Source organism: Cebus imitator, unplaced genomic scaffold (genome assembly GCF_001604975.1).
Source record: "Cebus imitator isolate Cc_AM_T3 unplaced genomic scaffold, Cebus_imitator-1.0 Scaffold640, whole genome shotgun sequence".
Lineage (NCBI taxonomy): Eukaryota > Metazoa > Chordata > Mammalia > Primates > Cebidae > Cebus > Cebus imitator.
The window spans coordinates 312549-324968 of NW_016107955.1; the positions used below are offsets into that span (position 1 = coordinate 312549).

The 12420-nt window shown below is 44.4% G+C and overlaps 1 protein-coding gene across 1 annotated transcript in view; it reads left to right on the top strand.

The window, feature by feature from the left end:
• The window catches only part of SMC1A (structural maintenance of chromosomes 1A), a 44715-nt gene that overhangs the window by 13091 nt on the left and 19204 nt on the right, over positions 1-12420 (top strand). The window contains exons 8-16 of the mRNA XM_017517635.2: positions 363-445; positions 598-805; positions 4187-4372; positions 4471-4650; positions 4752-4898; positions 4994-5131; positions 6301-6417; positions 6522-6628; positions 10588-10729. Coding sequence (XP_017373124.1) covers positions 363-445; positions 598-805; positions 4187-4372; positions 4471-4650; positions 4752-4898; positions 4994-5131; positions 6301-6417; positions 6522-6628; positions 10588-10729 — 1308 coding nt within the window. The remainder of the gene's footprint in view (positions 1-362; positions 446-597; positions 806-4186; positions 4373-4470; positions 4651-4751; positions 4899-4993; positions 5132-6300; positions 6418-6521; positions 6629-10587; positions 10730-12420) is intronic.

The following is a 12420-nucleotide window of genomic DNA, read 5'->3' on the forward strand; positions in this document are numbered from 1 at the left end:
TCAAGCGATTCTCCTGCCTTAACCTCCTGAGGAGCTGGGACTGTAGACATGTGCTGCCACGCCTGGCTAATTTTTTTATTTTTTTAGTAGAGACGGGGTTTTACCATATTGGCCAGGCTGGTCTCGAACTCCTGATCTCGTGATCTGCCCACCTCAGCCTCCCAAAGTGCTGGGATTACAGGAGTGAGCCACTGGTCCCGGCCCCTATGTCTGCTTTTTAGTAGGTCTCCTATATTAGTGACAGATCGTCCTGGACTGTTGGGCTCTTGGATGAGTGGTCACATAAGGGGTGTTCGTCAGGGCCCCCATGGTCTTGGCGTAAACTTGTGCAGCTCTGATGATGGGATATGCTTGTTTCCTAGGCCAAGATCAAGCAAAAACTGCGGGAAATTGAAGAAAATCAGAAGCGGATTGAGAAATTGGAGGAATACATCACCACAAGCAAGTATGTAGCTCTGCAACTGTCCCCCTTACTTCTAGGCCTGTTCTTGTGACCCTGCCTGTCCTGCCCGTCTTCACACAGGACCCCCAGAGCTCTCTGAGCCAGGAGTGTTTTCTCACCAGCAGGAATAATTCCTATGTGCCCTCACTTTGTAGGCAGTCTCTAGAAGAGCAGAAAAAGCTAGAGGGGGAGCTGACAGAGGAGGTGGAGATGGCCAAGCGGCGTATTGATGAAATCAATAAGGAGCTGAACCAGGTGATGGAGCAGCTAGGGGATGCTCGCATCGACCGCCAGGAGAGCAGCCGCCAGCAGCGAAAGGCAGAGATAATGGAGAGCATCAAGCGCCTTTACCCCGGCTCTGTGGTAAGAGCGGAAAGGGAACTCATTTCCTGAGCACTTAGACTCACTGTCACATGATTTTCCCAGCAGCCCTCTGAGGACAGGGTTGCCAGTCCCATTTTTATTGTTGTAGGAATTGAGGGTTGGAGAGGTTTTAAAAAGCAGCACTTCTAAGTGGAAGAACTGCAGTTCAGACCCAACATGTTCTAAGCTCATGTTCATTTTTTTTTAAATTTTTCAAATGAGTGCCTGTCATACTAGGCACTCATGTTCTTCTCATCATACCAATTGCATCTTTCTGAAGGGTTTGTCTTGCTGTGTCCATGCCTCTGGGAGGGGAATTGGAAAACCAGGGAAGATTTTGGAAGCAGATGGGGCCACAGGGCTGGAATTACTCTCCCAGGAAGTAGCTCTGCGCAGTCTTCTATATGTGCTCCCTTGGCATGTACTAACCAGCCCAGTAGCTTTTAGGGACACCCTGAGCTTTATCAGATCTCTTGATCTTTTGGCCTCTTTCACCAAATCCTGAGTTCCCAGGTTCCCTGAATATTATGCCATACTTGGGTTCAATTTAGTTGGGTTCCACAAAACTCTTCTAGGCACTGCTGGGGAGATAAGTATGAATTAGAGTCAGTCTCTGCCCTCTTATCTGATAGTTCTTAGGGAACCAGGCTTGGCTTTGGAGGCTGCAGGAAAGGAACTGGTAAAAAAATATTATTTTGAGAGGGAGTCTCGCTCTGTCACCCAGACTGGAGTGCAGTGGCGCAATCTTGGCTCACTGCACACTCCACGTCCCAGATTCAAGTGATTCCTCTGCCTCAGCCTCCCAAGTAGCTGGGATTACAGGCGCCCACCACCATGCCCAGATAATTTTTTTGTATTTTTAGTAGAGATGAGGTTTCTCCATGTTGGCCAGGCTGGTCTTGAACTCCTGACCTCAAGTGATCCGCCTGCCTTGACCTCCCAAAGTGCTAGGATTACAGGTGTGAGCCGCCACACTAGGCCAGATTTATTTTGCTAAGGGCCTAAGAGAATTTGAAATAATAAATATAAGATATTTGGCATAGTGCCTGGGTGGCAGCAGTCTGTAAAATGGTAAATGTGAGGTTTAGAAAGATGATTTTGGATTCAGACACGACTGTCTGAAGTCATTGCTTGGGAGCCAGAATAGGCTTTTCCTTTATAGCATGGGGGCTGTGTTCTTCTGTGAGACAGGAAAAAACCAAAGTGTTTTTTCTACTCTCACACAACCAGCACAACACTTCACTTCTGACACCAGAAGTGTGGGGGTTTTTCCTCACACACCAGCAATTCTCCAGCAGACACCAGCTGGGTGACCTATAATTCAGTTCAGCTCTAACACTATTTATCTAGAGATAGCATCAGATCCCACAGGTTAGGGCTCAGTCCAACACTTCAGATGCCAGTTGCAAGTCTCACGTTGTGACTTGTGGTTCTGACTGACCTGTAAATTACAGTTCCCGAGAGTCCCTGCCTGGGTTCAATTAATTTACTCGAGCAGCTCACAGAACTCAGGAAAATGTTTTACTTACAGTTACCCATTTATTATGAAGGATATTACAAAGGATACAGAGAACAGCCAGAGGGATGCATAAGGCAAGGTATGGGAGAAGAGGTGTGAAGCTTCCATGCCCAATCTGGCAAGCCACCCTCTAGGTACCTTCACACAAGGGCTTCATTATGTATTCATGATTGATCAAATCATCAGCCAACAGTGATCAGTTCAATGTTCAGGCCCCTCTCCCCTCCTGAAGGTTGTGGGGGTGGAGCTAAGAGTCTCAAATCTAATCATGCCTTGGTCTTTCTGGTAACCAGCCCCTATCTAGAAGCTGTCTATTGGCCTCCAGCCATAATTGTCTCATTAACATGCAAAGGACACTGCTCATTTTTGAGATTCTAAGGGTTTTAGTTGTGTGTCAGGAACTCTGGCGTGGAAGACTAAATATGTATTTCATAATATCACAGTCCAACCTGGTCTTCAAACACAGATCCCTTGCATCAGAACAATCATGTAATGTAGAAAGAGGCCGGGAGCAGTGGCTCATGCCTGTAATCCTAGCAGTTTGGGAGGCCAAGGTGGGTGGATCACCTGAGGTCAGGAGTTCGAGACCAGCCTGCCAACATGGTCAAACCCTTGTCTCTACTAAAAACACAAATATTAGCTGGACATGGTGGTAGGCGCCTGTAATCCCAGCTATTCGGGAGTCTGAGGCAGGAGAATCGCTTGAACCCAGGAGGCAGAGGTTGCAGTGAGCCGAGATTGTACCACTGCACTCCAGCCTGGGTGACAGAGTGAGACTCTGTCTCAAAAAAAAAAAAAAAAAAGGTAGAAAGATACTGGCATGTTAATAGAATCGCGTTCAGTTATTAATAATTAGTCCATGATATCATATGAATATGTCTCCTAGGGCAAGGCCATTCAGGTTTGCAGGCTTCTATTCAATCTCATTAGGTTCCAAAACCAGGAGTGTTCTCAGCAAACATAGCTTCACACTCAACAGGCATCTGGGATAACTGTGCTAAGAGACAATATCATCTCTTGCTCTGAACCTCTTTTGAGGTGTTAATGTAATATTGAGTTTCCCTCATTACATAACTCTCATTTCTTTACCTCCCTTCTCTTACCCAAACTTTTCCACCTTTGGAAGGGACATTAGGATTGGCCACTGTGCTGGTCTAGAGTGCACGCAGCCATCTAGTCTGCAATTGCCTATTCCTCAGTCCATACAGTCCCATTCAGATAGGGTAGGGTTACGTAGGTACAGAACTAATGGTCTGTTTTGTTGTTGTTGTTGTTGTTTTCTTGAGACGGAGTTTCGTTCTTGTTGCCTAGGCTGGAGTGCCATGGCACAATCTTGGCTCGCTGCAACCTCCGCCTCCTGGGTTCAAGCGATTCTTCTGCCTCAGCCACCTGAGTAGCTGGGCTTACAGGGGTGTGACACCACACCTGGCTAATTTTTTTTTTTTTTTTGTATTTTTAGTTGAGACGGGGTTTCACCATGTTGGCCAGGCTGATCTTGAATTCCTGACCTCAGGTGAGCCGTCTGCCTGAGCCTCCCAAAGTGCTGGGATTACAGGCGTGAGCTACTGCGCCCAGCCTTTATTTTTGTTTGTTTTGAGACAGAGTCTCATTATGTTGTCCAGGCTGGTCTTTAACTTCTGGGCTTAAGCAGTCCTCCCACTGCAACCTCCCAAGTAGCTAGGATTATTACAAACACACACCACCATGCTCGGTATTAGGTTATCTTTACCACTAGGCAATACAGTTGCATTTACTTTGTGATTTAGATTTTAGTCTATCCCCCTTTCCACACTGGGAATTAGGATTCCTGAGCCAGCTCCCAAAAGCCTCATGCTTCAGTTTTCCCTTCCTACTTTACTCAGTATGGCCGACTCATCGACCTATGCCAGCCCACACAAAAGAAGTATCAGATTGCTGTAACCAAGGTTTTGGGCAAGAACATGGATGCCATTATTGTGGACTCAGAGAAGACAGGCCGGGACTGTATTCAGTATATCAAGGAGCAGCGTGGGGAGCCTGAGACCTTCTTGCCTCTTGACTACCTGGAGGTGAGGCTTATTGGGGATTGGGTCAGGCCAGTGTTCAAGGGCCCTTCCTCTAGTACTCCATGTTTGTGTTCTGCCACTGACTGAGCTTCTCCCCACAGGTGAAGCCTACAGATGAGAAACTCCGGGAGCTGAAGGGGGCCAAGCTAGTGATTGATGTGATTCGCTATGAGCCACCTCACATAAAAAAGGCCTTGCAGTATGCCTGTGGCAATGCCCTTGTCTGTGACAATGTAGAGGATGCCCGCCGCATTGCCTTTGGAGGCCACCAGCGCCACAAGGTGTGGATTCCCTTGCCCAGGTTGGAGCCGGACAGGCTTAACACTGGAGATTAATTTGTTCAGCTTCTCCCCCTCTTCTCTCTTCCCCCTGCTGTGTTTAGACAGTAGCACTGGATGGAACCCTGTTCCAGAAGTCAGGGGTGATCTCTGGTGGGGCCAGTGACCTGAAGGCCAAGGCGCGCCGCTGGGATGAGAAAGCAGTTGACAAGTTGAAAGAGAAGAAGGAGCGCTTGACAGAGGAGCTGAAAGTAAGTCACAGGCAGTGCTGTTTTTAGCAGTGGGGGTCCTAAGCCTGGGTCGGCCACCACCTTACCACCTAGCCCTTCTTTCTTTTTCACTTCAGGAGCAGATGAAGGCAAAACGGAAAGAGGCAGAGCTGCGTCAGGTGCAGTCTCAGGCCCATGGACTGCAGATGCGTCTCAAGTACTCCCAGAGTGACCTAGAACAGACCAAGACACGACATCTAGCCCTGAATCTGCAGGTGGGGCCTGGCCTTCAGCCCTGTTCTCCAAAGGCCATCCACACATTCCTGGCCTGTGTTTCTCTGGGGGTGGGCAACTTGTTTCACTTTGCTGTCTCCTCTCAGTCTGCCCCAGGGAGCCAAGTGTAGCATAGAGTCAGACAGCCAGGGGTTTAGAGCTTGGCTCTACCTTGGGTATGACATTAGACAAATAATTTCACCTCTCAGTGTCAACTTTCACATCTTTATCTGTGAATTGGGAGTTAATACCACTCAGCTGGGTGCGGTGGCTCATGCCTGTAATCCCAGCACTTTGGGAGGCTGAGACAGGTGGATCACCTGAGGTCAGGAGTTGGAGACCAGCCTGGCCAACATAGTGAAACCTTATCTTTACTAACAATACAAAAAATTAGCCGAGCATGGTGGCAGGTGCCTGTAATCCCAGCTACTTGGGAGGCTGAGGCAGGAAAATTGCTGGAACCCAGGAGGTGGAGGTTGCAGTGAGCCGAAATTGTGCCACTGTGTTCCAGCCTGGGTGACAGAGCGAGACTGTCTCAAAATAAAAAAATAAATGATACCTACTTTATAGGGTCATTATTGAATGAGTTAACATGTAAAGTGCTTAAGACTACTATGTGTTCAGTTTATGTTAGGTGGTATTGTTGGCATAATTTGCTCATTCAACAAATTTGAATTTTTGAGAGTGAGCTATGGGCATTTCAGTCCCTGCCTGTGTTTTTGGTGGGGGGAGGGAGGACACTGTTCTAGGTATATTAATGGTTTTGTTTTTTTTTATTGAGTACTTCCCCAGACCACCCTAGAGGTGTTATATGCAGTGTGTGTATGTATATATCATTTAATCTCCTTTTTCTAAACTCAAAAAATCTAAACTGAATTCCGAAACAACTCTGGCCCCAGGGATTATAGAGCAAAGTATGGGACCTATACCTAATGATGTTTACTGTGTGCCCAGCCCTGTGGATTGAAGCTGGCTGAACTGGATGCCAGGGAAGAAGCCATGTGATGGCTCCAGTGCAACATCATGAAGACTTGACTAGAGCAGTAGTGCTAAGCCAGGTTCTCTCAATTGTGGAGGGCTATCCCTTCCTGACTGTGGGGCCAATGCAGTCAAGGTAGCTTTTCCTACAAGGAGCCTGGTCTGCTTTGTCCTCTCAACCCATTGCCTGTAGGAGAAATCCAAGCTGGAGAGTGAGCTAGCCAACTTTGGGCCTCGCATTAATGATATCAAGAGGATCATTCAGAGCCGAGAAAGAGAAATGAAAGACTTGAAGGAGAAGATGAACCAGGTTGGTAGGGTGTGGGCCATGCCGGCGTGTGTGTCAGGGCAGGACTGGGACTGGAAGCAGGCCAGACTAAAAGGCCCGGTGCCCTCCCTGGCTTCTCTTCTCAGGTAGAGGATGAGGTGTTTGAAGAGTTTTGTCGGGAGATTGGTGTACGCAACATCCGGGAGTTTGAGGAAGAGAAGGTGAAACGGCAGAATGAAATCGCCAAAAAGCGGTAGGTGGGAGGATTGGTAGAAGAGATTGGGATGCCCTTGAGCCTCTCGCCTGACATCCTTGGAAAACCAGATGCTGTCATAAGGCAAGAATCAGTTCTTAGAACTATGTGAGTTTATGCAGGTAGGCCTTAAAGAACAGAAATCAGGAGGGCAATATGGCATAGTATAGTGGTTAAGAGTGCCAGCTCTCCCACTTATATGTATTTTATTAAAATTTATAAGCAAGAAATTATATATAAGTGGTTATGACCTAGGAAGACAAAGAATCTCTCTTAAGAAAGAGAAGTGATGGCAATATAAATAAAAATACTGTTTATATTCATATGATTTTAAGAAAACTGTAAAAGCAAAGACTTTGTAGTAATGACACAAACATGAAAAATAGATGTTTTCATAAAATTGGCTGTCAATATAATTATGTTTCTGCCAGCCGGGCACGGTGGCTCACGCCTGTAATCCCAGCACTTTGGGAGGCCAAGGCGGGTGGATCACGAGGTCAAGAGATTGAGACCATCCTGGTCAACAAGGTGAAACCCCGTCTCTACTAAAAATACAAAAATTAGCTGGGCATGGTGGCGCGTGCCTGTAGTCCCAGCTACTCAGGAGGCTGAGGCAGGAGAATTGCCTGAACCCAGGAGGCGGAGGTTGCGGTGAGCCGAGATCGCGCCATTGCACTCCAGCCTGGGTAACAAGAGCGAAACTCCGTCTCAAAAAAAAAAAAAAAAAAATTATGTTTCTGCCTATGATGTTGAGCAAGTTCTATCAGTATGATTCTTAGTTTTCTTGTCTGTTAAGTAGAAGATACTGTTACTTACCTCAGCCTCCCAAAGTGCTAGGATTGCAGGGTGAGCCATAGTGCCCAGCCTTTTTGTTTTTTTAACCTTTTAAAAAGGTATTTAGCATCTTACGTAGCATCTACTAAGAGCAAGAAATATTAGTTTTTGTTGTTATTATAATGGGCAATGTGAGGTGGAGGGAGGTGGGGGATGAAATTCTTGGTTGAAAGAATAGCCAGAAGAAAATAATCTCTTTTTTCCTCACTTTAGTTGATTCATTCATTCAACAAACCTCTGTTGAGTACCTACCTTGTGCCAGGTTGTCTTGTGCTAGGTATTGGAAGGGGGACAAGGGAGAGGTAAGACAGATGAACACAACACAGTCTCTGCTGAAGGAGGTCACCCCCTTGTACCCTGGGCTTCAGTTAGCTAAAGTCCTTTGCCCATATAGTAAATACTCATTGCCGTCCTACTCCAAGCCAGTCTCAAGGACACAGAGTTGAATCAGATGCTGTTTCTTTCCGCAGGAAACTATAGAGTACTGGGGAAACATCCATTTCAGGACAGTGTGATTGATGGTGTAATTAAGGTAGATACAAAATACTGAAGAAATTTTCAAGGAACTGCAAATCAATAACAGGAAAAATAAAAAAACAATGACAAGAAACCCAATAGAAGGCCGGGCGCAGTGGCTTACGCCTGTAATCCCAGCACTTTGGGAGGCCGAGGCGGGTGGATCACGAGGTCAAGAGATCGAGACCATCCTGGTCAACATGGTGAAACCCCGTCTCTACTAAAAAACTACAAAAAATTAGCTGGGCATGGTGGCACGTGCCTGTAATCCCAGCTACTAAGGAGGCTGAGGCAGGAGAATTGCCTGAACCCAGGAGGCGGAGGTTGCGGTGAGCCGAGATCGCGCCATTGCACTCCAGCCTGGGTAACGAGTGAAACTCTGTCTCAAAAAAAAAAAGAAAAAAAAGAAACCCAATAGAAATGTGGCAAAGTACTTATGATACCTAATCCAATTAAAAAAGTAAAAAAAAAAAAGTGGCAAAGAATATAGATAACCTTTCATGGAAAGAGAAGTTCAAGTGGCTAACAACTGTAGTAATTGTGGTCTAACCTCTTAATCAGAGAAATGCAAATTAAAAAGTCTAACAGTGTTTGGTGGAAATAAGTCTATAGATGCCCTGTGTAGTATGTGAATATATATATGCCCTACGGGTGTATATCCCAGAGAGAGTCTTGTCATAGGGTCCCAAAGAGACACACGTTCAGTGTTACTCATCTTGGCATAACTTGTAGTAGTGGGACATTGGCGGCAATGTAGATGGCCACTACTGGGGAAAGCATAAGTCAAATGAATATAAAAACTGGAATACTGTGTAGGAATTCACAGCAAGAACTAGATTTATGGGCAGCAATCGTTAACTTACAAACCTGGTATTGACTGGAAAAAAATAAAATTTATAACACAATAGGTTTGCTTAAATTTTAGAACTATGACATTTTACAAGGATGTGCGTTTTTAAGGAATGCGTGTGTGTATGTCACTTTGTGGTGCATGTTCACAGTAGGAAAGGTAATGGGAATGGAAACTGGGTATTGAAACAAAGGGGACAAGGGAAGGGTCTTGCCCAGGCAGTGATAAGTGTGTTATGAACTGTGGGATATGATTAACTCACCTCTGCATCAGAAGTCTAAAAAGGGTGGAACCCAGCAAAGTGTAATAGAAACTAGGAACCTGTTCAGAACCATCAGGAAAGGTTTTACAAAATAGGGAGTGATGACTGGAGACCTGAAGAGTGAGTAGGATTTAGCCAGCCAGGCAGCGACAGAAAAAGAGAATTCCAGGCAGAAGAACAGCATGCTTGGAGGTGTGAGAGCATGCCTTGTTCTGGGTGCTAAGTAGTTTTGAATGTCTGGAGCATAAAAGCAGGGTCAGGAAGAAGGCGGGAGTGATGAAGAGGTCAGCAGGGACCAGATCATAGAGGCCTTTATGAGTCATACTTAGGAGACTGGACATAAAATTGCATAGCTCAAAATTATAGAGTTAGTTGCATTTCATTTGGATTATGGTGGCTAATAGGTTTAAGCTGCTAGCATGACATCTGGCAGCATCTGTCATACCATATTGGGAGTTGGACAGGGCAATTGGAAGTTAGTCCTGCCTGGCCTGCCAGTACCTGTGTATACTGGTTGCATACTCTGAGTTTCTGAAGAGATGGAGAGGAGGACAATAGTAGTAATCTAGTATTTTCTCCATGTTTTTGTACTATCCAAGTTCTGCCCTTTAAGAGGTTCTGGGACTTTGGGGCAGAGGTTGGGATGTTGTACTTCAAGCCCTTGGGCAAAAGTGAGCTGAGTTCAGTCAATATACCTGGTGATAATGGTAACTAAAATCGATTGAGTAGTTATCGTGGACCTGGTGTGGTTCTAAGGACTTTATGCATATTAACTCATTTAAAAATCTCCCAATACCCCTAAGATAAGTACTATTATTACGTCCATTTTCCCAATGAGGAGACTGAGGCCTGGAGAGTATAACCAACTTGCCTGAATCACACTACCAGTAAGTGGCAGAGTTGAGATACCAGTCTTCTTAATCCACTGCATTATATTGCAATGGTGGTATACTAGAAATAGCCCAGATTTTGGTGTTAAATCTGGGTTTAAGTCTCACGTGTGCCATTTACTAGCTTTGTGGCCTTGGGCAAGGTCTTTTATGTCTTGGCCTAAGTTTCCTCATTTGTAAAATTAGGATAATAATGCCTACTTGCAGAGCTGTTGATTAGAGGATTAAAGATAATGTATGTAAAGTACACAGAAGCTTAATAAATAGCAATTACCATAGCTGGTGGATTCAGATGGACTCTTCTATGCCTCCTTGTAGGAACGTGGAGGATGCTGGGGTCTCCAGTGTTTAAAGTGGGGATAAATAAGGTTTGGCCAAATCTTCCCTGCCTTGTGCCATGTCCACAGGGCTAGGCTGAGGAACTCAGCTTCAGAGGACCGTTTTATGTTCATATGGATGGATGAAGCAAGCTGTGACTGAAAATCAGTAACTCTGTGTCCCCAAGCCCTGGGTCTGGTTTCTCTTTCTTTCCACAGTTGGATTTTATGCATTGGTTATCTCTGGCTGATGAGATTATGAGTGATTCTCCCCCTACCTTTATACACAGTTTGGAGTTTGAGAATCAGAAGACTCGCTTGGGCATTCAGTTGGATTTTGAAAAGAACCAACTGAAGGAGGATCAGGATAAAGTACACATGTGGGAGCAGACAGTGAAAAAGGATGAAAATGAGATAGAAAAGCTCAAAAAGGTAAGGAAGGAATTAAAAGACTAATAACTGGGAGGAAAAATGGGAAGAAATGACAGGGATAATGTCTACAACTTAGAAATTTCTCATTTAAATCAATAAGAGAAACACCAAGACCTAAACGGGAAAAATGGACAAGTGTCACAAACAGCTCAAGAAGACATTCAAATAGTCTCTAAACACATACAAATGATTTAGTGTTACTGAAGAAATGCAAATTAAAGCAATAGTCAGATACAGTTTGTTTCCTATCACATCACAGAAAATGTGAAAACAAAGGACAATGCTTAATACCAGCCATGGTATAGGAGACCAGTATTCTTATGTAATGTGGCACCATCCTTCAAGAAGCTTCAAAATGCATTTGTACGCTATAACTCAGTAATACCTGAGGAGATTATGCATAATTCTGGCAAAGCTTTATGCAAACACTTTGATGTTTATTATAAGCATTTATAGTTCCAAATTGGAAACTACTCAGTGTCCCTTGGAAAGCGGGAATTTAGCAAATCATGCTACACCTGTAAAATTATTTATGTAGTGTAGTGGTCTGCAAACTTTAGTAATACACAGACCCTTTTTAAAGGAAAAATATTCCCTAAGATTGCCAGTGTTGCCTCAAATCTGTGATTTACTTAAGTATATGCAAGTATATATACTTAGAACACTTAACCAAACGCTAAGACAAACTTTAAAATTAAATACTAACAAAATGAGTAAAATTTAGATTAACCATGTAAATTCAGTGTGACAAATAATGATGTATTGCTGAAACCTAGTCACTTTACAGTGTGACTATGCTACTGACTGTTACAGCTCAGTTCTTTTGAGTTTAGCATGCCTGTGCCACCATGTATTGTGTGATGACTCAATTTTCTCACACTCTTTCTCTTTAAACTACTATGAAGCCTTTGTGCCTTACGGCATTCCCTCCTGAGGTGATTTGGTCTTCTCTTGGTTTGAATTTATTGTTTCACTTGTGTCTGCCTATGTTTGTTGCTTGTTTGTGTGTTTTCTTCATTAATCTCTGATGATTAAAGTAGTCCTCTTTGGTGTCTGAAATCTTTTCTTTTTTGAGATGCGGTTTCGCTCTTGTTGCTCAGGCTGGAATGCAATGGCACAATCTCGGCTCATTGCAACCTCTGCCTTCTGGGTTCAAGTGATTCTCCTGTCTCTGCCTCCTGAGTAGCTGGGATTACAGGCACCCATCACCATGCCTGGCTAATTGTTTATTTTTTTTAGTAGAGATGGGGTTTCATGATGTTCGCCAGGCTGGCCTGGAACTCCTGGCCTCAAGTGATCTGCCCGCCTCGGCCTCCCAAAGTGCTGGGCTTATAAGCGTGAGCCACCGCATCTGGTCTGGTGTCTGAAATCTTAAATGCAGTTGTAGCTTGGGCAGTAAAATCCTGAGGCAAGACAAGTTGGATATCCAGATGGTTTGGGATATTATACATGTATAATTTTTTTACTTTTTACTTTTGAAATAGTTTTCAACTTTGCAAAAAATTACAAGAAATAGTACAAAGAACTCCTATCTGCCCATCACCAAGATTCATCGATCCGCATTATCTTTTGCATTCTCTCTCTCTCTCTATATATATATGTGTGTGTGTGTGTGTATATATATATATGTATATATGCTTATTATTTTTTATGAGACATGTGGGAGTAAGTTGCAGATATGTCCCCTTTAT